The 26,431-nt window shown below is 37.1% G+C and overlaps 1 protein-coding gene across 1 annotated transcript; it reads right to left on the bottom strand.

Annotated features, from left to right (window-relative positions):
* Positions 1 to 5,391: 5,391 nt before the first annotated feature.
* Cav2 (caveolin 2) lies at positions 5,392 to 13,206 on the bottom strand. The gene is made up of 3 exons (XM_027926485.2): positions 12,865 to 13,206; positions 12,357 to 12,544; positions 5,392 to 7,822 (listed from the first exon to the last, which is right to left on the bottom strand). The coding sequence occupies exons 1-3, from the start codon at positions 13,012 to 13,014 to the stop codon at positions 7,672 to 7,674; spliced, it is 489 nt and encodes a 162-aa protein (XP_027782286.1). The 5' UTR covers positions 13,015 to 13,206; the 3' UTR covers positions 5,392 to 7,671.
* Between the last annotated feature and the right edge of the window lie 13,225 nt (positions 13,207 to 26,431).

The raw sequence follows: 26,431 nt of genomic DNA, 5'->3' as shown, positions 1-26,431 counted from the left end.
TCAGGGAGCCCAGATGCCAGCATGGGAGAAGTCTTACTTCTGAGTCAAGGAATTGGCCTCATTGATGGGAGAATAAAAACAAGATACTTTTCAGATACAGGGAAGGAGGTATGATTGAATGATTACAAAAAAGATTTGGGCTGGAAGGGAGAACAAGTCTCGGGCACAAATCCTAGGGAAAGTTAGAAAATGAGCGCCACAGTGATTAAGCATGTAGACTCTGGTGACAGATTGTCTTTGCTTAAATCCCAGCTCCTAGTGTGATCTTGGGTAACATCCTCCACTTCAGAGCATCAGTTTTATCATCTGAGATGTGGGGATGTAAACCACCCCCCACCCCCCCAGCCCCGTCATAGGGTTGCCGTGCAGATTAAATAAGTGTCCAGCAGGTCATCAGTGCTCCACAAATGCACCTGCTCTTTTTGTTGTTGGTACTGAGATCTGAATTTTCCCAGTTAGATGATCCACACAGGATCAATCACTTTCCTCCCCAGTAGTGTAAGTGTGCTAATCTTTGCCATTTGCCTCCCTGAGAAATGGCATGCTCATCCCTTCAACTTTCCAATTGACTCCTTGTTCACTGTCCCAGTTAGCTGAGACAGCAGTTGGCTGGAACTGATGTTCCATTTAGTCAGAGAAGCAGGACCTGCTTTCTGTCCTTCTCTCCCCTTTTGTTACTGGTCGGTGCTCAGTGACAAGTGACTGGGAGGCAGGCAAAGAAAAGAATGCTCCAAAGATGACCTGTTGCTCTCTTCTCTTCCTGATCCATTTATGTCTGAGAGAAGTATTTGCCCTTGGCTACGTGCTGTTTCTCACTCTGAGTCACGTCTCTTCCTTTCTCTCATCATTCCCCACCCCTACCTTTTCCTATAATGGCAAAATGACTTCTCCAGCCGTGCAGCCAAGCTGAGTGACCTAACACGTCCAAATGCAGGCAGATAGGTGTCCCTGTCCTATTTTTGGATAATTGTTGAAGTGGTGTCCTCTGATTTTTCTGACTGCTCTGTGGTGTCCTTTCTTTGCACGGACACAGCAGCAGTCAATAGCAGAGAGGGGCAAGGTGAAAGAGACACAGGTGGTCACAGTTATAGTTCAGTTTTCAGCTTCAGTTTTGCTCTCTGAGCTGTCTTTAGGGTACATGGTTCCAGCAGAGCCCTCAATGCCCCCCTCCCGGGGTCCTTTTCGTTCAATAAGACAAAAGCCACTCTCCTCTGTGGAGATAAAGAAGTCTTTGCTGACTTCAACTCCCTCCATGCCTGTTCAGTTTGTGTTGACCCCTGCTCTAGGGATTCGAGGCAGGGGGGTCCAAAAGCAAAGCTGTGAGAGGTGAAGGTCATGTCATTGGAGCCTCCTGTTTTCCATTCTCTGTCCCAGCTTTCCCCTGGGTAGCATCTCTTTTAATCTGTGTGTGATGCCCTCACACTGCACTCAGGGCCCCGAAACACAGGTACCCATACAGGTTCAATATCCCCTTCAGGCCATCCATTCAGACTAAAGTAAAAGATGACTGCTGATCAATTGAAATGTTACCCCACTCAAGGGTACTTTGCACTTAAAAATCATTAAGGGATAAGGTTTCTGTGATAGCATTTTGGATATTAATCCAAAGAAAAAAGCTGAAAAGTGAGTAAAAAAATGATTTGAAATATGATGGAGATTTTTCTCACTTTGGTATTTGGGGGTGAAGAGAGAGAAGACATTGGGATAATTAGATTATAGTAGTGCAGATTATTTTTATTTCTAAAGTACATAGCCTGAATATCTACTATACCTGTGTATCTGAATATCTAGTAGACCATGTCCTCTGCCTCCTCCTTTGTCAGCCTGCCCTCCATACATGCACACACCTTAAGGGGAAGAATATATTGAATCCTGACTGTGATGAAGCTCTAGGTCCCTTTTTTTTTCCTTCTTAGCTTTATAAGGCAGTGTGTAACCCTGTAAAAATCCTGTAAGCTCTTGTTATCTTAAACATTTTACAATGATAAAGTTGTAAACTAAAGAAGTGACCCATCATTTGTATTTTTTTTCCTCCATCGAGATTTAATTTGTCCTGGAATTCAAATGAGACAAACATGAGCCCTTGTTTTCTGAAATGTAAAACTCTATAGAAACAACATTTCAATAGCATACATTTCAAAGTGAGAGACAGGCTAGTGAAAGAAATGGCAACATTCTAAGAAGCATACAAGTTATGTTACCATATGATTTTTCTAAGTGCTAGGATTTCCTAACCCAGGAACTCTGAAAATAAATTTCAGATAAGAGATTGGAAACAAAAGTCAGGCATTGATCCAGAGGATGAAATACACCTATATACTTTACATAAGTTTCAATTTTCCTGCCTTCATGGTTTATGAGTCAGAAAATGGTGAGAAGGAAAATCGTATTCAAATCACTATATTTCAGACCCGTTTTATAAATGAAAAAAAAAAAATTGAGTGTCATTTGTACCTGTACTTCTATAATCATTCCAAGTTTTCTTCAGCTGTTTATTTTATTGTTCATTCAGAAATTATTAATTATACTTATTAAGTACTGAGTACCAATATATACCTGGGGAGATGAGGTCATTTTTGGATTTCAAAGACTATAATCTATAGGAGTGGTCTTCATATACAATTTTATATATTAAGACACAGAAAAGGTATTTAATGTGGAGAAATTTTGGAACCATGCCAGGATTTAGGTAGGCCTTGGGGAAGAGTTGCTGGCATGTGGCAGGAGAGAGTGGGATTACATAAAAGAAGCACAAGTTTTCAAAAAAGGCTATAGAAGAATCACTAACAGTGACAGCAGACTGATAGTGAAGGCCTTGTATATGTTGCTCAAGAGTTTGGATGACCATTTTAAGGGAAATGACATGGAAGTTTTGAGAGAATCACTTTATTTTTTTTAAGAGAAAGAGGGATTATAGATCATATTGAAGGTAGCAAGTGTGGCTGGTTAGGAGGCTCTGGCAAGTAGACAAGCCAAAGATAAAGACTGTGATGAGCATGGCAGTTGCATTAGTCAGCTTTCTTTTGTTGTAACAAAATACCTGAGATAAATCAGCTTAAAGAAGGAAAGATTTGTTTTGGCTCACAGTTTTAGAGGTTCAAGTCCATGGTCACTTAGCCTTATTGTCTTTGGGACTGGGTCAAGGCAGAACATCATGGTGGAAGCATGTTGTGGAGGAAACTACTCACCTCACAATGGTAGGTTAGCACCATCTTAGCATCATCTCTCATCAAGAATGGCCAAAACATTGGCCATTACAACAAGCCACTCAAACACTTCGAGGCCTAGGAATGGTGACTAATCCTCATAGAAGTGCAATGGTATTAGATTGGAAGGATCCTGAAGGATGTGAAGGAACTATACAGCCTTATATTGGATCATTTTCCTATAAATTTATGGGGACGAGATGTCCTAGATCAATTAGGTTTGACATTAACAAATAACATCAATTCAAATGTGCCCACTATTATGGCTAGACAAGGTTTTAGGAAAGGAAAAGGATTAGGAAAAAAAGGACAAAGTATAGTGGCACCAATACAAATAGATCAAGAAATAGATAGACATGGATTGGGTTTTCAGGAGGGGTCACTGAGACAATAAAAATTACTTGGAAATCAGAAAGACCAGTATGGGTTCCTCAGTGGCTCCTGACTAGAGAAAAGATACAAGCAGCCCATGACCTGGTCAAACAACAATTAGCGGAGGGACATATACAACCTTCCGTATCTCCCCATATGGGCCACCAAATGCCGCAGTCTGGCTGGGCACAAATAACCGAGCCGCCACAAAGCACTTGCATGTTCAAACAGGAAACTTTATTGCAGCACTCCATGCACACTTCCCGGGAACCCTCTCACCCTCCATGGGGCTCTGTGCGCACCCTCTGGGAACCCCACGAGAACTCAACCGGGAACTCCAAAGTAGCAGGCACCCGAGGCAGCAAGAGCCGCCCTATTGCCGAACAGCAAAGGTCTATATACAACTGAATACACAGCTTAACTTAACCATCATCATCTCAATGGCTCACTGGCATCACCTCTCAACCACTCCCTTCTGGCAAAATGCCATGCGTCATCCCGACTGGCTGTGGCCCTCAACAGTAAAAAGAAACAAAAAGAGAGACAGAAAGGGGCCATGGTCCCAATATCTCCTTCAAGGGTATACCCCAGTGACCCAATTTCCTTCCCCTAGGCCCTACTTCCTGAAAAGTTCCATCACCTCCCCAAAGTTCCCCAGACTGGCAACCAAGCCTTTAGTATATGAGTCATTAGGGGACATTTAAGGTTCAAACCAAAACAGTGCTATAGCAACAAGTTTGGTAGAAAAATCTTTGAATTTATCCAAAGTAATTTAAAATATAGATTTGTATGTTATTTTTAGGAAAAAAAATATAGAACTGACAAAAACCTAAGAATTACTGTCACGAAGAGTCAAAGTCCTATATACCCTCTAACAATCGCTGGAAGAGAGAAAAATAAATGTATTATATTTAATGAATTCATAACATGCCAACATCTTAATTGACAGGAAATTCATTGCCTTGTTTTTTTGTTTTTTTTGAAGTTCCTGAATTGAGCAGCTAGATTGGTTAAAAAAGACATGGTAAAATCTGTACCCTACTTAAGTCATAGAAAAACCATGAGATGGAAAGTTCTTGAGATATCATTTTGCTAAAGATAAGAAAACTGAGACCCAAAGGTTAAAACCATTTTCAGGAGTGACACACCTTGGATTGGAATCCAGAGGTCTGACTTTGTGCTTGGCGTTCTTCATTACAATACAAAAATTTCCCAAGATATTGAAATAAGTTAGTGGGATGCAAATGACCATTGAAAAGAGCAAGTTTTAAAGTTCTTTGAAGCTATAAAGAACATGTTAAGAAGCCAAACACCTGCTTTATTATTAAAGGTTGGTCATTTTCCCAGATTAACTGACCACAAGAAAATCTATGCCAATACCAGCAACTACTTGTCACACACTTGATTTCCAAAAATAATTTTGGACTTTGGTCTGGCTTCATGATACAGGTATGTAAATCCATGTGATTTATATTGTTATTACTTTCATACTTAAAAAATTAGAAACAGAAATATTATTTTATTTAGGATTAGCAAGAAGAGACTTTATAAAGATGAAAGATGGTGGGTTTATGAGTAAGTGATTTCATATTACTTATCAAGTGTTAGAAAAATTTATGTGGAATCTCTTTAAGGGCTAGGAAAACAAAGAATAAATTCCTATCTTGTAATTTTTAAAAATATATTTCTGAATAAGCAATAACTCATGTATTTATTAATTTTGAGTTTTTAATAAGTTAAAATTAGCTTGATGTGTTTCTTACTGACCAATTCCATGTTTAATGCAATAAATGCAATAAAAGCAATGCACATATTTATGAGTTTTTAGAAAGTTTATTATGGACAATGAGGAAGTCTCCCCGTCTTCTTCCTGCCCCAAATAAAAGAATCAACATGTTTGCATTTGAAACTTTGATTCACTTTATCCAAAACTTGTTTTTTTGGTTTTTTTTGGTACTGGGGATTGAACCCAGAGATGCTTTACTACTGAGCTACATCTCCAGCCATTTTTATTTTTTATGTTGAGACAGGGCCTTGCTAAGTTGCTTAGGGCCTCACTAAGTTTGGAGGCTGGTCTCAAACTTGCCATCCTCCTGTCTTAGCCTCCTGAGTCACTGGGATTATAGGTGTGTGCCATCTTGCCCAGTTTTATCCAAAATTTGAATTTTTGAATTTCATGAAGTGAAATACTTCATGAAAACTCTCAATAAAAATTCATTTTGAAAGTAAGCAATACTGTTCAGAAATGAAGAAATCATATCACTTATACATTATTATAATTATATAATTTTTATATATTTTGGCTTTAAAACTTGCCAATAAGTATTTGAAAGGATTGAAGCTTGTGACTTACTAAAATAGATATTTTATTAATCAATTATTTTGAAGCAATCAAAGTATCTAAATGTTTAAAAAAATTTAAATACAAAGCATATAAAGTCATGAGACTGATTGACCTTTTAAACTAACACAGTAAAATCTTTATAGTCAAATGAGTGACAGTGCTTTAAAGTCATGATCATGAGATTTTTCTAAGGATGCTACAAAGTCCTCACATGGTTTTGAAATGTCTTTTATATAACTACCTTCAAAAGGATAGGAACGTCCTAATTTAATCATTCTCTTGATTTGGTTCCCAATAGTATTCCAGTTCAATCATCCTTTGTATTTATCAGAACTGGCAATATGGGAAAGATTTGTCATTTAAAAGGATATTCAAAAGAATGTTATTTTAATTTCGATGGTGGTTCTGAAATTTGAGTATTTACACACTTTTAAGATATGTAAATTATAGTAGCTACTCACCCTGTAGACAGTTTTTGTACATTTATCATTTTAGTATGAAACTTTTAAAGTAACAGTAACTTATAACACTAAAATAGGACTCTATGGCTCAAAAACAATAATTGAATATGGTATTACAAAATCTACATTAGAGAATATCTTAAAAGTTTGTAGCTGTTAATTTTTAACTAATTCATGTAGCTTAGTATCAAGGACCCCCAAATTGAACAACTCTCCCATAAATCTTTCTATATGAATCATTTAGTAGAAATTTATTGTAGGATCAGAATAGCCTGTATCATAAAATGTTACTAAATAGCACCAACATTATTTGAAAGTAAAATGAAACATTCATAGAAAAGCAGAATTAAATTTGCAATTATAAGATTAAATTTGCAACTATAAAAGAGAAAGCATCTTCTAGATAAGATAGCAATTAGATAGGAATTATCTTAAAATCATAGCCAGATCAATATCAGTCATAAAACATTTCAGGATTTTGCTTGAAAAAGTTAGAAAGGAAAACCTTAAATTCCTTCCCAAAGAGACATATAAATGCTTACATAATCAAGACAGTGCAATCTTACCAATGAAGTTACTTTGTAGGAGATACATTTACTTTTTCTATATATTAGTTCAACAAGATAATATAATAAAAATGCTTTAAAGCAATTTGATTAGAGCAACATTTACATTAAGTACAAAATATACAGTAAAATGAAATATCTTGTTAAATAGGTCTATAATGTAACAATATCTGAAAGGAGCACATTTTCATGAATCTATTTTCACATTTATTTATTATATTTGATAATTACTATCATCATTATATTCTTTTGCTATTTCAGTTTCTAGGATCTTATTATAGGTTATCTCTAGGTATCCTTATATCTGTAAAAGTAATAGAAAAAGTATTACTCCCATAGTAAAAAAAACATATGTGTATAAGAAATCCCACATTTTACGAGCTGTTGTATACAAAGCTATTGTAGTGTTTTGAGAGAAGTGTTCCTTGATCACAAGTTAGTCAGTATAAAATGTGTACCTTTTTACAAAGTAAAAACTGTCTCCCTTTAAAATTAAATGTTGTCAGCCTAGTGTATAATTCTGGTTATAAAATTAGACATGAAATTCTTGGCTCTTAATTAGAAAAGCATAACTTGCCAATAGCTGTTTCCAAATGTGGGTGCCCATCTTAATAGTTTTCTTAATTAGAACAGTTGAGCAACGAAGAGAACAGTAGTGCTTTTATGTTACAACGACAAAGAAGTATTACAGTATTCAAATCTCCAGACAGCAGTTTAAATGCTCAGTCCTTGCTCAGTTGCAAATTGACAGAAGAGAAGCAGCGTCCAATGCTTGTATACAATGGGGCAATGATAACATCTGTCACACTCTTCCATATTGTCTGCACTGAAGGTAGAACCATCAGGCAGGTCTTTACAAAAGGCATTATAATCCTGGAATGGAGGAAGAGGAATGTGTAAGGATTATTCGTGTTATCAAATAAGACCAATGACTCTCGTACATGTGTGAAAAGATACAATAAAGATGAGACTCACTTAAATTTGTCAAATAATTCAAAATAAATGGACAATGACCATAGTGATGAGAAGCACAAAAAATAAGTGGCTTAAAAAATAAAAGAGGCTACTCATACTCTTGCTAAATGCTATCCAAAACAGGGCAACACAAATAAACAAATAGTTTATTTATCTTTCTGATCTCTGCCCCTAAACATTAACCTGCCCAACATGCCTTGTTTCTCTGAGGTTCTACATAATGACTGCCTCTCCTGGTGCCTAATCCTCCTTCCCTTCCCCCTGGACCAGGTAAAGTTGCATACTCTCTCTCTGTGCATCTATAGTACTGAAACACACTTGCTAATCCTGATATTTATCAAAAGGTATCATAAATAGATGCTTATATTTCTGGCTTTTCTTCTGGAATATAAGTTCTTTAAGTGACTTGACCTTTCATAAATATTTGAACAGAAATAAAATTTTGCATTCTATTATGCTCCATATTGTTAATTATGCTTCATATTATTAATTTTCATAGCAATTATACACATTAAGGCTGTGTGGTATAGTTAAATTAGCCCTGAAATTGACATTAGTATCTTAGACAAGAAAAAAAATGAGCCTTTCCTCAAATTACTTTTGCACATCTTTAAAAAAAAAAATAGCTTAATATTCTTAAATTCCTCAGGATAGTGAATTTTCTATGTAATATTTGAATGATTTTTTTTTTTTTGTAGTGCTCTTTGAGTACAAAAGTATGTGAATTCTTAGGCATTGTTGGTAGCTTTAATGGAAACTCTATTATTTACCTGGGTGGGTACAAAGAAGTGAGGTTGATTTTCTTGGTTTGCTGTTAAAATGTGATTTAAAGGTATGCTGCACTTAGTTCAGAAGAGTCAATCAGCAATTTTCTGATTGGTATATATTGAGAGTACTAAATTATTCAGATTGCCTAACTACACGGACTATATTTATCTTGTGTTTTATTGGAAGTGCTAAATATTTGAAGCAATCTCATAAGAAAATTATTTATGAATTATTTCAAAGCTAATCAGTTGAGTAAAAACTTGAATAATGACAAACTTTGACCTTTTATCTCATTTTGTTTCTCACTTGATATGTGGGGCCTTGGGCACACTGCCACAAATAAGAGAGAAGAGGAAATCCTACAGAACTGGTTATCATAGTAGGTTCTTAATGTGTCCTTGAGATGTCCATATGATGTGATCTAGAATGAATAATAAATAGGCCTGTTTTGAAGACAGAATATATAAGGAAAACAACTAGAATAAAATAATCTTGAATTGATAAATTCTAAGACTGAAGTTTAGATCAGAAAGTTTCCTAACCAAATCCATTTCATTTAAAATAAAATATACTTTCCACTTTTTCTCAGGCTAAAAAAATTCCCACCCCCCCCTCCCATAACTCTTTAGAGCTCCATGTCCTCAAAAGGAATTAAGCACTAACAACAATGGATTTTTCAGTTTAAGGATGTGATGTACTCATTTTAACTTTATTTTCTTCAAATTATCATTCTTTCCTTTTGGATAAGAGAGTCCAATAATCCTTGAATATGAAACTTCAATTATGTTTTCAATATTGTAAATAGTTTTTCTTTAAAACTATACACAATTTGTAATGACCCCAAATTTGTAGAGGCTCAGTGTAGTCAAGCAGACCTTTCTGATAAAAAATTTACAATGTATAAGAATATTTTTTTCTTCCAATGGATAATCTGGCCCTAAGTCAGGATCTTTATTCAGCTTTTATTAACTATAGTGTTATTCAGACTGTACTGTCACAGAAATTTTCTGTAATTTAAAATATCACCTAGAAATGAGATCACTACCATTGCATTTTTGTCAGTAAACATCCATTTGCATTTTACCCCAGCAAAAATTAGAGTATAGATGCTCCAATCACATTTCTTTGTTAATGATCCACTTATGTCCAAAGACCTTATTTGCCAAATGATAGCTATATATGTCCAACCGTGGTACCAAATCAAATCAATTCACTGGTCATTTATGATCTGTACTTCTGGTAAAGGGTCTTATATCACTAGACTTCTGGTTCTTTATTTTTGTTGTTGTTATTTGTTTACAAAATTTGAAATCAAAGTGTGCACAGTGGCATGCACCTACAGTCCCAGTTACTCAGGAAGCTGAGGCAGGAGGATCACTTGAGACGTGAGGTTCAAGGCTAGCCTAGGCAACATAGTGAGACTCCATCTCAAAAAAGGAAAAAAAAAAATCTAAATCTACATGTGTGGTGACATTGTGGTTTGGTTTAAAGTGCCACTAATGCATATTGTCTTAGCTTTGGACACCATCAATCTCTTAGTAAAACTGTGTACAATCCCTTGCTTTAAAAGATGGAGAAAGAGAAGAAGAAAGCTTACCTAAATGGGTTTGCTCTCCTATATAGCCTCTCATCTATCTGGTCTTGTGTGTCATGGGGATGTAATCCAATAATGATAAATCTATTTGATCAAGGCATAAACTAACAATTAAGCATTTTTGCTTGAAACTACTCCTCTACTTACAATCATGGCTTCCTGATGACAAATGTATGACAGTTAAATATTAATATCCCACATGAATGTAATTTGAAAAACAAGTGAAGTTAAATAATATGGGTTTTTTTTTTTGTGTGTGTGTGTGTGTGTGTGTGGTTAAAATGTATGTGAGTTGATGATTCACCAATGGAAGCACTACACAAAAAACACCTACCATTCTTAGGAGAGCCAGGTGGAGAGAGGCATCATTTAGTTAATTATATAGTATTATAGTATTACTTGTATCTTTCCACCATTTAGTAAATGAAAACCTTTCCTTTTTTCCAATTCTTCCACAAAAGCTCTGGGAAAGCCTAGCTTTGCCAACTATAAATATGGCACTCCGTATTTCCAAATAGCGTCATAATGTGCATTTCACACTATTCTCTGTGTCACTCAGTTTTCCATATTTTTGAAATGAAAAATTGACATCGAAGTTAAGATGTCTAGTTTTAGTTAATTAAGAATCCCAAATTTTATTTGCTGATTTAGACACCTACAAAAAAAAAAGTCCATGTGTATGTGAATATCAAATACGAGATAACTATACATCTGGCCTTTGTGGATCTGCACATGTATAAAGGCCAAGATCTTCATTTCTGTGTCAATCTTTCAACACTTTCCAAGTAATGGCTTACAACCTTCCATGGTTAAATCTGGACTTTCTTTATTTATCTGGTGAATTTTTACTTCTTTTAAAGGCCTTCTTAGACTTCTTTCCCTCACAAAGCTTTTCCTGTTTCCTCCTGTTTCCCATTAGAGTTAACTACATTCTCTCAGCATTCACATCTTTACCTAGCCAGCTGCCTTGATACTCTGTGGGTGGCTGGAGGAAGATCCTATGATCAGTGTCCAGCACAAACTAAGCACTCAATAAATTTAGTCTGTGGAACAAACCAATTACCTAACTGAGCAAAGAAACTGAGATAGAGATGGTAGGAAGGTATGAAAAAATAATTTGGTAAATTCTAGCAATGAACAGTGTGGCAACATCATGTAAGTGGTAACCCCATGAAGGCCTCTGGGGTTGCAAGTGTTTCATTAGGACTGCCTGAGGCACCAGTTTGACTGCTGCTGTGATGTTGGGGATGATCTTCCTCTCAGAATAAAGTGGATATCCTTTAACTCAATAATAAAACTTGGTGAACTATGATGCCTTTAAAAATTTTAAACCTTTAAAAATAGTCCAAAGTTCTATTGTGCATTTTGAGTGTAAGTTACTCAAAACATCCTATGGATGTCCAGTGTGTTTCCCTATTTCTTTTCTTTCTAACTATCTGCTGTTGATTATGTTTATTCCTCACAAGTGAAAAAGTAATTTGATGGCTTTCTCATTTCATTATCTCGCACCTTGAGTTCTCTTCTGGTCCTGTTCTTGCCATTTGTCAAGTACGATTGGAGCAGCTCTTCCAGAGCTGTTTAACTAGGCCTCATTTCCCTGGGCAATTATATTGTCACTGACATTCTGCTCAGAGATCACTTTTGTTTACCCCAAGAACAGGTGGTGACTGAATAAAAGGCAAGGAAAGAAAGAAGAGCCCTGCCCAGAACCACAGGTACAAGTCAGAACAGGACCCCAGAGCAGCCTGTGGCCGGAAGCATGCTTGCAGGTCCCCACCTCTGGTACTCAATTCAGCCTCATTCATATATGTGAAGGAAAATCACATCCGGGAAAGGGGTTCATTCTTCCTTCTGATTAAAATACCAGTCTGAACTGTTATTCTAAAGCAAGTAAGCTGCCTTTCAGGGCCTTTCAGTTTTGCTACTGCTTTGGAAACAGATGCTTGTTCTTTCCTCTACAAACCAGCCTGGGAGAAAGGAAGGGGTTTGGCGCGGGGCGGAGGGCTGTCAGGTGGCACAAAACATCACTACTTTGCAGAAATCCGGTCCACCCAGTGTGCCCCTTCTCACCAGATGTGCAGACAGCTGAGTGTGGCAAAGAGAATTCCCGCAGCAAAGGCCAAGGGGATGGCCAGGAACACGGTCAGGAATTTGTAGATCACGTATTTGCTGATTTCAAAGAGGGCATGGCTGCAGATCCACACCTTGTCGAAGGAGTGCGTAGTCACAGGCTCTGCGATCACATCCTCAAAGCCTAGCTGCGGGGCAAGACGTAGGGACCCGAAATGTCACCCAACCTGTCGCCCCTGGAACGGCAAGCGCTAAGGGGCGGGAGAGGCAAGAAGGACTAGACTCAACCCACCTTTTCTTAGGGTCACATAAGAATCTGTCTGAGGATTCTTGGCTATGCAGGGAGCCGGGTGGCGGAGGGGCAGGGCCAGGATACCGGTCCTGAACTATGCGTGGTGGACCCGGGCGAGGGTTGGGTGGGGCGGGGCGGGGCAGAGGCGTCCGCACTCGTGGCGGTGGGGAGGGGGACAAGCCTCCCGTCCAGGTTAAGACCCTCCCGGAGCTTCACCTTGAGATGGGAATTAAGCCGGTGGGGATCCCGGTCCTGGCCCGAGTCTACGAACTTCTCGGGGTCTGCGTAGTCGACGCTGCTGTGGTGGCTGTAGGCGTCGTCGTCCATGAAGAGCTGCACGTCCGCCTTCTCGGTCTCCAGCCCCATTGTGGCTCGGTGCGCGGCGGCTGCGGCGGGGCTGGCTCGGTGCAGCTCCGGGCCGCGCAGCCACCCCTTTCCGTCGCGCTCGGCCCCGCCCCGCCTCGGCTCGCCTGGCCCTGCGCGGCCCCGGCGGCGGCTGCTTCCCGCTGCGGGTTCTCACTCCCGGCTCCTGCAGACCCGAGCCCCGCCCTGCTGCCCGGCTTGGGGGATGGGGATCGGCCGCTCCCGCTGGGTCCGGCCTGAGCGCCGGGAATCCTCCCAGCAAGTCGTGTTCCTGTCCTGTCCTGCCCAGTGGGGCGAAGTGTGTCAGCGGGGCGAGGCAAGGAGCGCCTCCTGGGCTAGGTTTTTGGAGGCCAAACTGTGATGCTTAAGCTGGCAGGTTGTCTCAGGGACTATGAACTTACTGATTGTAGACGGCGACCAGGTTAACAGTGGGGAAGAGTCGGGTGTGGAATCAGAGGGTCTAACTTCACCCTAACCTGTCTTTACTCCGTGTGTTTTGGCCCAGTTGTGTCACCTGCTTCAGAGTTTGGGTGTGTGAAAATTAAACGTTAATTTATGCAAAACTCTTATATGGTCCCTATCTCACAGTATGCTTCCAATCAATGTTGCTGCGCTGTATTGAGCGGTAAATATCCATAATCCACCTGATTGCCAGAGGACCCCACAGGTGCATCAGCCATCCCAGCGCCCACAGAGTGTGTGAGCCTGCTGGAGAGGCAGGGAGTGGTTGTGTTGCCTACTTGAGACTTCTAGACTCCAGGAGTTTGCAACTTCATATACCAAGGGGAGGTCTGTTCTCACCCCCAAACTACAATTCTTAATTTTTCTTTGAAAACGCTGCTGAAGATTTCGGGAACCCTTAAGATTCAGACAGATCTGTAATTGCTTGTAAAAAAAAACAAAACAAAACAAACAAACAAACAAACAAAAAACACAAAAACACGTAAAAACAGAACCCTAAGCATAAAATCACATTGCTGTAGATGAACCGGCTTACTGGCCATTCAAATGCTTTCAGAAGGAAGGAGTTGGTAGCTGGACTGAGGAAAGGTGTTCTGCATGTGATCACCTGGGGTTCCTGGCCCAGAGGCTGTACCACCATGAAAGCCACTGGTGGGCTCTCCTCATGGAGCTTCCATGCTGTCCAGGTGACATTCTACCTGAACTGGGGCTCCCCTCTGTGAAATTGTTACTGGCACAGAATATGCCCATCAGCAGTCCCCAGTTGCTGGGTATATCAGCATCCATAAGTATCTGGTTGGTTTGGCAGCGCCTTTATAATCTAGTGAACTTAAAAGTGTGTTTGGGGAGGAAGAAGACAGTGAACATTTGCCAAAAGCAAAATAATGTCTCTAGACTTATGGGGCTGCCTACAGCTTGCCCAGAGCACAAGACATAGTAGGCAAGCATTAAGTGTTGCCATTTCAGCGTGTTTGGAGCCTGCTGCACATATCAAAACCCCTTAAGGGAACTGGAGTTGATGAATTACTTCTAAAAGGAAAAGACTATTTTTGGAATAATAAAAATTACCAAAAGAGAAAAGGAACTGAGTGGATAAAAATATCTTGGAGCCCAAATTCTGAATTACTAATAATTAAATAAAAAGTTTACTCACTACCACTGTTAGGTATGGATGGCAGTGTTGCAGCTGGGCAAGAGTATTAAGTGCAGTAGTGTTGAATTCTGGGCCACTGTGCCCCTCCTCTGTCTGCCCATTACCATTCCCTTCCTTCTTACTTTTCTGATTTTATTTGTGTTGGGTTAGAACTAAAGTGATGACTTACACATTCTACTTACTGTTTTTTTTTTTTTTTTTTTTTTTCAGTACTTCACTTACCTCCTCCATTCACCCAGGCTGATTGACAACCTGAGATTTAGATATTTTCTAGAATTGCTACCCAAGAATTGTTTCCCAAAGTGAATAGAGGACAGGAATCCTTGAGGGAGTTTGTAATGTTGATTACCAGGAAATAGAAGAGAGAGTTTGTAGCCAAATAATATTTTGTAAAAAACAAAACAACAACAACAAAAAAAAAACAACAGTTTTCTTCAAAACTATAATCCCAGATTTTGAAATATTTTACCAAAGAAGAAAGTCACTCCTTCAAGGCTAGAGTGGGCCTAAGCAGTGGCTGGAAAGCTGGCACCAGGGCTTCTTCCCTTGTAATTCCTGGTCTTCTGATCACATTTGCATTTCTAGTGCAGTTACTAGGAAGTTTGGGAGAGTTATCACAAATAATTGACTCATTTTTCAGGCAGTGGAGCCAGGAGGCCAATGAGGAGGTGAAATTAGCATGATCTTAACAGGACAGTTTAAATTTATTTATAAGATAAAGATATCATGAAAAGGCATCTTTAAAACATAAGCCATATGAAATCCATCTAGATTTGTTGTATATAGCATAGAAGTTAAAAGGAGAATTCATCTTTAATTTATTACAAATTCTTTTTTTTTTGAGAGAATTTTTTTTAATATTTATTTATTTTTTGGTGGACACAGCATCTTTATTTTATGTTTATGTGGTGCTGAGGATCGAACCCAGCGCCCCACGCATGCCAGGTGAGCATGCTACCACTTGAGCCACATTCCCAGCCCACATTTCTTAATGAACACTTCCTTCTCCCATGGACTGGGGTCTATGTAAGTCTTTTATTTTGATGAGTATTTTCCCATTTCCTCTAATACATAAGTTTTTTTTGAGTGGAGCCTTAAAATTTATTTTCCTTTCCTATTAGTAATGCTCAGATAATGGCAGCTGCTGCTGTTCTGGGCTTAAACCAGAGAGATTTCCAAATGATAACCAACCTTACTAACCTGGTAGTCAGCAAATGGCATTCCATCCCTACTAGCTTGATGGGAGATTTTCTAAAGGAAAAACAGAGGAAGTTGAGTACACCCAGTATCTCCCAGACTGCTCTCTAATAGAAAGAACTCAAAAAAATTCATAATAAATTTATGCAGGTATATTAATCTTCTGGCTATTATCACATATCTTAGTTTCTGACAAGAGGTTTTTAGATGGTGTAGTTTTAGATGGTGTATTAATATGTTTGAGGAATAGCAATTGATAATAAATTAATATTTGTGAGTAGAATAAATTATAACCATTTCATTTCTTGATTTTCTTATTTAAGACAAGTCATTTTTCTGCCTCATTGAAAATTGTGTGTGAATCTTCTTATGAGTAAAAACACCTAATTTCCCCCTTTGGTTTGTTCTCAAATCACACATCTTGTTCTCTGAAGAGTTTATATTCAATTTTAGTCAGGGTTTGTTTTTTAAGCTGCCTTTGGGCATATTGGTTATTAATGGAAATAATAGCTTCTTGATCTTACCATATAGTTAAATAATATTTAAAGTATTTAAGTTAAACCAGGGTTTTTCAACCTTGATTCCATTGACATTTTGGTCTAAATCATTCTTTGTTGTAAGCGGTTGTCCATTGCACTGCAGAATATTTAGCAATATTCCTGGCTTTTATCCACTAAATGACAAGCATACTCCCGAGTCACGACAACCAAAAATGTTTCCAGACATTGCCAAACATCCCGTGGGACCCCAAATCACCTTTCTCCTCCTTCTTTGGGCTGAGAACAACTGAAACAGCACCACTGAAACACTGTTATGCGAATGGAAAAAATTAAGATCTAGCTGTACATTTATAATCCCACACTTAAAATGACGCTCAAAACTGTGATACCATTTTATCGGAAATTCCAGGGTTTTTTGAAGTTTAGCTTAAGGATATTTATCTGTGCTGTAAAATTTTCAATAGAACCAGTTGTCATTGATGAACTGTAAAATTTTAATATGCTGATATAAATTATGGGGTATTTATTTATGTTCCATCAAGAGAGAGATAAAAAGAGAGAGAGAGAGAGAGAAAAAAAAAAAAAGCACTTGCCAAGCCCTGTCTACTAGGACTGTTTAAATGATTTTATCTGGAAAATCATGGATTTGGGACTTCTTGATGCACAAGATTCCATCTTAGGGATATATAAAAATCAAGGCTTTTCAACAAACCTCAGCACTGAGTAGCTTTTCCCAACCTGATAGGTGACCATAAGGGAGAAATCCATAGACTTAGTAGAGGAAGACCCAGACAGGTGCTTACTAGGTCCTTTAAGCTTCTCTCTCAGGCTTGCTATGGACAGCAAGGACAAAACCATGTACCTTGTCAGAGGATGGGGGATGGTTGGAGGGTGAGGGTTAAGCAGGGAAGAGATGAAAAGATGCAATAATAAAGAAGAAGCAGGGCTCAGGGAATTATACAAGGAATATGCAGATCTCACTGTGCCACAGAGTGTCTCATACATGAAACAACAGATGTCTCTGAATTTCTCAAGTTTTGTGCCCTACCCCAAAGTTTAAAGGAACAGATAAAAAATGTCTATTAATAGTTATTCAATAATCAAGTTTGTGAAGTGGTGCCAGGTAGTCATATGTTATTTAATGAAAGTTTCTTCATTTTTTTCTCCTGCATGCCTCTTTTCTTTTTATCCACATTCTGTGTAAAGTAAGCCTTGCACCAGTGAACCAGGAATTTCTAGTTTAATATTAAGACACAGTAGCTTGTTTGTAATTGGTGCCAGCTTAATTTTCTGGCTGTTTCAAATAGCACCTCCTCTGGCCAAAACTGTTTTCATACACAAGAATTTGCAGAATTACCTGGGTTTGGGAATGCTTGGCTATATATGTGTATTAAGAATTTTAATGCAAAAAAAAGAGTGCATGTATAATGGCATAATTTGGCGTGAACATACTTTATATACAGTGTTAAGAAAAATTGTGCTGTATATGGGTAATAATGAGTGTAATGAATTCATTATTGTCATGTATCTAAAATATAAATGAAAAAAAAATTAAAAAATAGCCAAGAGGGGAAGAAGGTATACTCTTGAAAAGTCTGTGTTCATGATTAAAGCTGATGGAATAGTCATTCTAATCTCATTCAAAACATTGTATGACAATTAATTTTAGATTTATTTTATCCTGTTTTCCGTAAGTAAAGGATGTTCCTGTTTAAATCTTTTGAGTATCCCATTCATTTCTGGAATACTGTATATATAAATCAGACATATCTGTAGGACTTAACATTTTATCTTCCTGGAACATGAGATAGGCATTCATTAACTTTTGGTGAGCACTAATTTTCAAGTTCAACTCTTTAATAACTACAACTTCCTCTATGTTCATATGGGAACATAATTTCAGAGTTAAATGCTTTTCAAACACCAACTAAAATGTGCACAAGATTACTCGTTGCTAAAACAACTGATCTAGTGGTTGCCTTCTTGATTTGGGATTTCATTTTGGACAAAAAACTGTTCTAGCTCAGTTTGAAGCTGTTGTGTTCTGTAGTAATTTTTCTTTTTGCAAACGTTATTCTACTTTCATTTAAAGTTATTGCCAACTTCTAAAAATAACATAAGTGATCAACATTAGCCAAGAAAGAAAAAGGCTGAGAAGATTTTCTTTTAAAAACAAGTTTTAGCCTCCTTCATATTTCTAGTAGAAAAATAAGGGCAGAGTATAGAATGCCTTCCACCTGGGTCAGTGAATGACTTGTGTTAGTGTCTATCGTGTCTATCAGTTGACCTTTAATACTTGAGAGAATCATTTGTGAGGAGAGCTAAAGGAAACTTCACAGAGCGGATGGAAGACTGGAAAGCTGCCAAGGGGTTGGGCAGAAGAATTTTTAGATTATATTTTTCTATCAATAAATATCTGGGAAGAATTTTGTTTCCAGAGAGTTTACTAAAAAAAAAAAAAAAAAAAAAAAATTCTATTTCTGTTCCATGGTGACACAAAACTGTAAGGCAGATTTCTATAGTACATAAGGGCATAAAATAAATTAGGCAATTTAGGTGTCTGTATTCATTCTTTGGGGGCCACTAGAGCCCAGTGATGGCCTTGCGATTTGCTAACTGCTTATGAAATTCCTAATTTCTTGATTAGAACAATTGGAGGGCTAGCACTAGAGGTAGATAATAAAGAAGTTACTCTATCAAATACATTATAATTAAACATATGGACATCCTTAGTGTCTGAATGAGGCAATGCTTCTCCAGTTATATAATTAGAGAATGGATAAACATCTTATTTCAAAAGCAATTTTAGTAGATATCTGCATTTTCATATAAAAGGAGGTGAATTCTTCAATGTCTTTAGAACATTTTCATCACACAAATAGCCTCAAAAGAAACCACAAACTTTTCATTAGAATACCCAGTGTTTTTCTACAACATCTGTATTTATGTTGCTATCTTTCTTTTGGGAAGTCATAACAATTATTTTTCAAATACAGTGACATCCCCCTCCCTTAATAATAGTGAATGACTATAAAATTCTAATTGCCGCTTATTATCAGTCTATATTCATTCATACAATTACACATTTAACTAAAAATTAAGTCTTTTTGCTTAATAAAATTATTGTGGTTCTTGGAAACTCTTGGATAAACAAGTTGCTGGAAATAAACTTAAGATAGTAAAACACTGTGGTCCTGAAAAACTGCACACTACTTTATTTGGAAATAGTAGAATTTGCAGAATGTAGCTGTAAAGGGCAGGCTGCTCAAATTACTTAGTTCTGAAGACTTTTATTATGAAAGCAAAGTATTTTCTGAAGGAGTAGAGCACAAATAGCTAAATGTTTTGGACAAAAAATAGAGTTATTATTTTATCATGTTTGAAAAGCCTTTCCAATCTCACCGTTTTCGTATTGCAAGTCTTTTTCATTAAAAACATAGCATAATAGACGAAATGAGTGGTGACAAAAGAAAGACTGATTGGTTTTAATTATTTATAATTATAGAATGCTGGAAGAATAAGGCCAATAGGCTCCAATAAGGTGCAGGGTGATAATTTAAGGTATTACTGATATTAGGAGGCTGATTTATAGTGGGGTAGGAAGAGGGAGAATGGGAGGAATAGAGGAACTCTAGATAGGACAGAGGGGTGGGAGGGAAAGGGAGAGGGTATGGGGTTAGAAATGATGGTGGAAAGTAATGGACAAAGTACAGGTATAAAGACATGAATTGATGTGAATATACTTTGTATACAACCAGAAATATGAAAAATTGTGCTCTTTATGTGTAATAAGAATTGTAATGCATTCCACCATCATATATTTTAAAAATTAATACCCCCCCCCCATGCTTTAGAAATCAACACTTCTGCCATGGATCTATTTTCCCCTGTATTTTTTCAGTGTTTTTTTTGTTCCTTCCAGGAAAAGAGTTTGCATGATGGAAATGTTTCATTTTTCTTCTTCTTTCCTCCCTGACCTCCTCTTTCTTGTTTTTTTTTTTTCCTTTTTCCAAAGTATTACTTGTCCCCATCACAGTCTTGCTAACTCATAGTATCTGAGATCTGAAAAGAATTTGGAGTTTCTAGACCAATGATCCACCCATCCATGAATATTTTTGTTATAGGCTCTGCTAGAACATTGTAGCAATGAGAAATTGGTTTATAAACAACCCAAGTATCATTTTTAAGAATGTTCTTCATTATTTTGTACCAGGACCTATCTCTCTAAAATTCTTCCAATCTATCTATCTAGTTATACATTCATCATCTATCCATCTATCTTAATTCTGCCTCTTTGTTTTTTAAAGAAAAAAGTGTTCAAGCTTGGTTCTTGAGTTGTCTCAAGATAGTATTTTTTAATTTTTTTTTTTTTTGGTACCAAGGATTGAACCTAGCAGCACTCAACCACTAAGCCATATCTCCAGACATTTTTATTTTTTTATTTTGCAAAAGGGTCTTGCTAAGTTGCTTAGGGCTTTGCTAAATTGCTGAGGCTGGCTTTGAACTTGTGATCCTCCTGCCTCAGCCTCCTGAGTCACTGTGATTCCAAGTGAGTGTCACTGCCTCCAGGTCCAAAGGTAGTTTTTAAACACCAAGACCTCAATTAAAATCTCTAAGTCTTCTGTAATTTAATTAGGTCACACTCGTAGTATAACATGAACCTAGGACACTGACTGCTTATTTCTATTAAATTTTATCATTCTTCAATTTCTTATTTTTGACACTATTTTCATTGTAATTTTACTGTTAATTTGAGTTTGTTTACACATTTATCCATAGTCATTGATCAAATGTAGACTAAAGGTAAGGTTGAGAACAGAGTTATAAAGCATTTGATTCAGTGGTTATAAATACAAAGTATATGCTCATGATTTCTAAATTTATGCTTCTATATGTGCTTTCCCCAAACTTCAAATAAATTTATCCTGCTGACAACTTTGACATCTTAAATTTCATATGTTCAAACCCAGCTCTTGACTTCTATCCCCAAATCAAATTCTCTTGTCATTCTCATCAGATAGGTGATCAAACTCAGAACTCAGAAGTCAGAACTAATTTCTATTCCTCTCACTGCTTCCTTCCCTTTCAGGTCTGTTAGTCCCACATCTCTAAGCAATGCTTTTCCCTTCTTCCATTTTTTTTTTCTTCCCCTCCTGGTCTAGGTTCAGCTCTCACTAGCACCAATTCCACAAACTGCATGTTTAACTCCACTTCCACTCTGCTCCCAGACATCGCTTTCTCCATCCAATAGCCGAAGGATCTTGTAAGAATGCAAAATTTCATCAATATTTTTGTTAAAGTATAGTCTATATAGTCATAGAAAAGAGACCAGTAAAGTCATCACAAGGAAAGTATATGCTCTAGTTTCCACTCAGATCAAGCAACAGAACACGATCAGGCCTCAGAAGGCTGTCTCATGCCCATCTTCAACTACCCAGAACTTCCTCCTCAAAATTAACTACAATCCTAATATTTAACATGATACATTAAATTTGCGTATTTTAAATTTAACTTGTGGGGGATTGCATGCACTCCTCTAGATGGGGTCTAGCTCATTGTAGTAAACGTGTTTGTGAAATTCATCTGGGTTGTATATTGGAGTAGTTCTTTCATTTTCATTTCATCTCATTTCATTACTGTTTGGTGTTTCATTTTATGAACAAACCACAATTTATTTATCCATTCTAATGTGGAGGGAACATGGGTTGCTTCCTGTTTGAGGCTGCTATGAATTATAGCAATACTAGAAATATTTCTGACTATGTCCTTTGCTGCAGATGTATATCCATTTCTTTTGGGTTTCTAACAAAGAATAGAGAAGGTTCTTTACGTTAAAGGGTAGCTATGTTTTCAATTATAGCAGATCCCTTCAGTTTTACATGGTGATTATACAATTAACACTTTCAGTAGGAGTGAAGGAGGGTTCCAGTCATTCCATCTCTTCACTCTGTGCAGATATCTTTGATTCCAAATAGCACAACCAATTTTAAAAGGTTAAGTAATTCACCAAATAGAGGAAAATATTAAGGTTGTCAATATCCAAAGTAAAAGTATACACATATCGGCTGTCATTTAAAAATCATAAGGTACGTGAAAAGCAGAATTAGGTACTGTTTGAGACAGATATTCTTTCCAACGACTCGGTTACTTGCTGGGGAACATACACTCAGGAAAACATAGAGTCAAAATCATCAATCTTGCTAAAATGATTGGTGACTGAAAAATGTATTTTACTCATTTTCCTTGTCTGCCTTCTTGGAAGAGACAATATCAAATCTTACAGGGGATTTCTTGTATTCAAACAACGTCCTTCTCATGAATCAGTAGATTATTTTTTGAGTATGTTAACACATCCTGTCTCACAATTCTTCATTTACAATTCTATTTTTCTTGTCTTTCCTGTCTCTTTTATCTTACTTCTCACCTGTCTTAGATCATCTCCAAACATATATGTTCCCTTTTAGGTTAACTACATACAATTAAAAAAAAACCTTTAGCATGTTTACAAATCTATGATTTTGATGTATAGTGGTGACAGATGAGGAGTATATATCTAATTCTTTAGTGGTTCTGATTAACCTTCATGGTGTAAATCCAGTTTTAGCATCTCAAGTCCAAAGTAAAACATGTTTGAAAGTGAAGGAGGGGGCCCTGTTAATGGTTACATCAGGTAAGCCAGCCTACGCAGGGATGGTCCTGGGCAAGCTGGACCCCTTGCCATCCTAGCTTGATACATACAGACCATTCTCCTTCCTGTCCAGGGGCTAGGGATGGTAGACCATCGCATCTGTCTTAAAGGGATATAAGTTGTTCAGGAGACCAAGAAAAGGAGAAATCTGCCTCCCACTCCAGCCAAAGTATGATGTAGCAAGAAAAAAGGGAAAAAAAATCAAGTTTGTGGTTAACTTTTAAATTATGTTCTAAAACTCAGTAGCTGTATAATTTTGTTAGTCTATCTCTTTTATCCTAGGGTTCTTCATTGTAAAATGGCAATGATGTAAGAAGGAAGCAAAAATGCTCTAGAATGCGCTTAACTGTGATTCCAGAAAAGATTCATTTTAGTCTCCATAGAGGGTCAATACCTGCAGATAAAAAGGCAACCAAAGGGAAAGTTGGCAGCCTCATGCTAAATACAGTGCAGTTCTCTCATCTAACTCATAATTCTTAATACTGCATACATTTTTAAGGTTTTCCTCCAAATGCATAAACGTTTGCTCCTAAGGATTCTCCTGTGAGTCAGGTGATTGCTATTATTCCCATATCAGAAACAAACAAACAAAAAAACCGAGGCTCCGAGAAGTTCATAGATGTGACAAAGTTTGCATGGTTGTTGAACGCAAATCCCAGGATGTAAACCCAAGTCTCTTAACACTGGTGGGGGACCAGCCAGTGAGATAGCTCACAAATTTAGAAATCATTTAATAAAATATTCAAGGTATGTTTTCCTGATGATATGCTCAGCTTTATTTTTTGATTCAAGTGAGGTGTTGATTAAAGTTCTGGAAGCGGCTCAAGAATAAAATCACTAACTTCATTATCTGCATGTGGATTTCATATTTTATGGCTATTCTCACACAAATGTTCATTTCTGTAGTTGCTTTCTCCTGACTACTAGAAATACCCCAGATATTTTTATTTCAGTCCTCTTCAGTGAGAATATTATGCTGTGGGAGTGCTGATATTCTATCCAAGAAGGAACTAATTACGATTTGTGATTAAAAGCACATAAGTTATTTCAAAGGCAAATAAAAAAGTAAATTATGGGCCAATTATTGCTTAGGATTACTCTTTACTTTTTTGGTTGATAGCCCAAGAACGCTAGAATTAATGTTCTAAATAGTCAGGATTTTGCTACTTCAACAAACAAAAAGAAGTGAGGGAAAATGGTGGGCAATGTTCAAGTCAATAGGAGTGGCACATGGCTCTCTAAGGGTAGTGGACTGACTACCCTTATGAATGTGGAAGCTACCCACATGCTACTGCAGGTTCTACCCAAATAGCTGACATGCCTCAGAAAATACCAAACTGAAAGAGTGAACTAATATGTATATAATTTGCATGATTTAGAAGCATGGGCTAAACAAAAATTGGAATCCATTCCATGTGGAAAAATTTTGGACATATTTGTAAGTTTCTTTTTTTATATTTTCTTTCTTCAGGATGCTGAGGATGGAAACCAGGGCCTGTTGGATAGTAAGCAACTGCTCTAACATTGAGCTACATATTCAACACATCCCTTTTTTGTAATAATAGCTTAATTGTGCTAAAATTCACATACCATGCAATTTACAAATCTGAAGTATATGATTCAATAGTTTTTAGCATATTAACAGAGTTGTGCAATCTTTACCACAATTAATGTTACAATATTTTCATTACCCTCAAACCTTGGATCCATTAGCTATCCACCTCCAACTCCTCAGCTCCCCCTGGCCTAGGCAACTAGTGGGCTACTCTCTGTCTCCATAGATTTGCTTATTCTGGGCACTTTATATAAATGAGTTCACACAATGTGTGGTCATTAGTTTCTGGTGTCTTTAGCCATTCATCTGTTGAAGGGCACCTAGGTTGGTTCCATAGTTTAGCTATTGTGAATTGTGCTGCTGTAAACATTGATGTGGCTGCAACACTGTAGTATATATATTTTAAATCATTTAGATAGATACTGAGGAGTGGGATAACTGGGTCAAATGTTGGTTCCATTCCTAGTTTTTGAGGAATCTCCATACTGCTTTCCAGAATGGTTTGGTGCAAATTTTTTTTTGTGTGTGTGTAGACATATGGTTTTATTTCTCTTGGCTATGTCTGTAGGTGTGGAATTGCTGGGTCATATGGCACTATGTTTCATGTTTTGAGGAGCTGCTAGACTGTTTTGCAAAGTGACTATTTCATTTTTACATTGCCACCAACAGTGTATAAGGATTCCAGTTTCTTCACATCTTCATTAAGTCTTATTCCTGTCTTTTTGACTACAATTATTCTAGTGCATATGAAATTATATTTCACTAATTTACATTTTCCTGATGGTTAATTTCAGTTTTCATATTTTGTCCACAATGTTATCCCATATATGTGTCATTTGGAATTCCAAATTCAAAGTTGAATAATTTTCTTCTAAAGTGTTTTCTCCACTGTGAAAATTCTTAGTTCATTTCAAATAATTTACATTTCATGGTTGTCTTTCCCCTGGATTTGTCATATGGCAATTAAATTATAGTACATTGCCTTGGTAGTCATAAGTTTTTTTATGAGCAATGTATCATTTTTCTCCCCAAAGACAGTAACTCATAAGGGATAACATCTATGTGTCTTGTTTACTCTGAGACACTATCAAGATCAAATAAAAGTGGATCACGTGATTTGGGCTCAATAAAAATTTGTTTATTGACTGGTTCAGTTAATTTCTGATTTTTACTGGTCTGACTGAAATTCAGAATTAAAAACAAGATAACTGAACAAATATCTACAAAAAATAAAATTAAAATATATGAGTAACTGGATTTTACCAAATTAATTTTGATTCCTAGGTTAACAGACTAAGTAAAACAGCATCCCTAAACCAAGAGGTTGGCAATCCCTTAGGGTGTTGGGGTGTTGAACAGGGCCCTGAACTGTGGAGTTACATGGAGAATTCTTCTCATCTCTTTAAATGAATAAATAGATTAACAGCCACAGATGCTGCTGGGGACATTTGGAGGCTTTCTAAGGATTATGTGAGAAAAAGTAGTTTTGAGGAAATCAGCTTTCATTTATTTCACTCCCATTTGTACTCTTTAAATTAACTTGCCTGTGATCTGTGATTTTCCTTTCCCACCTTTCCTTTTAGAATTGTACCTTTCCCAATTTATGCCAAAGAAATGCAGACTCATCCTGACCTGCCACTCTTGCTATAAAAAGCCTCCCTAGAAGGGAGTAAAAAAAAAGGGAGAGTCAAAATCCTGAAGGCAGCAAGTTTTCTTCAGCCAAGGCACCATAAGACTGTTCCTCTCCATCTCTTTAAGATGATCATGTCCAATACACTTTTCTTTTATGTTTACTAATTATTCACCAAAATTTGTGAAATATTCATATTTTTCTTGATCAATTATATACCATTATTTTTTAGATT

Source organism: Marmota flaviventris, chromosome 1 (assembly GCF_047511675.1).
Source record: "Marmota flaviventris isolate mMarFla1 chromosome 1, mMarFla1.hap1, whole genome shotgun sequence".
Taxonomy (NCBI): domain Eukaryota; kingdom Metazoa; phylum Chordata; class Mammalia; order Rodentia; family Sciuridae; genus Marmota; species Marmota flaviventris.
Note: the sequence above shows the minus strand (reverse complement) of the source record. Positions and strands in the feature narration are given on the sequence as shown.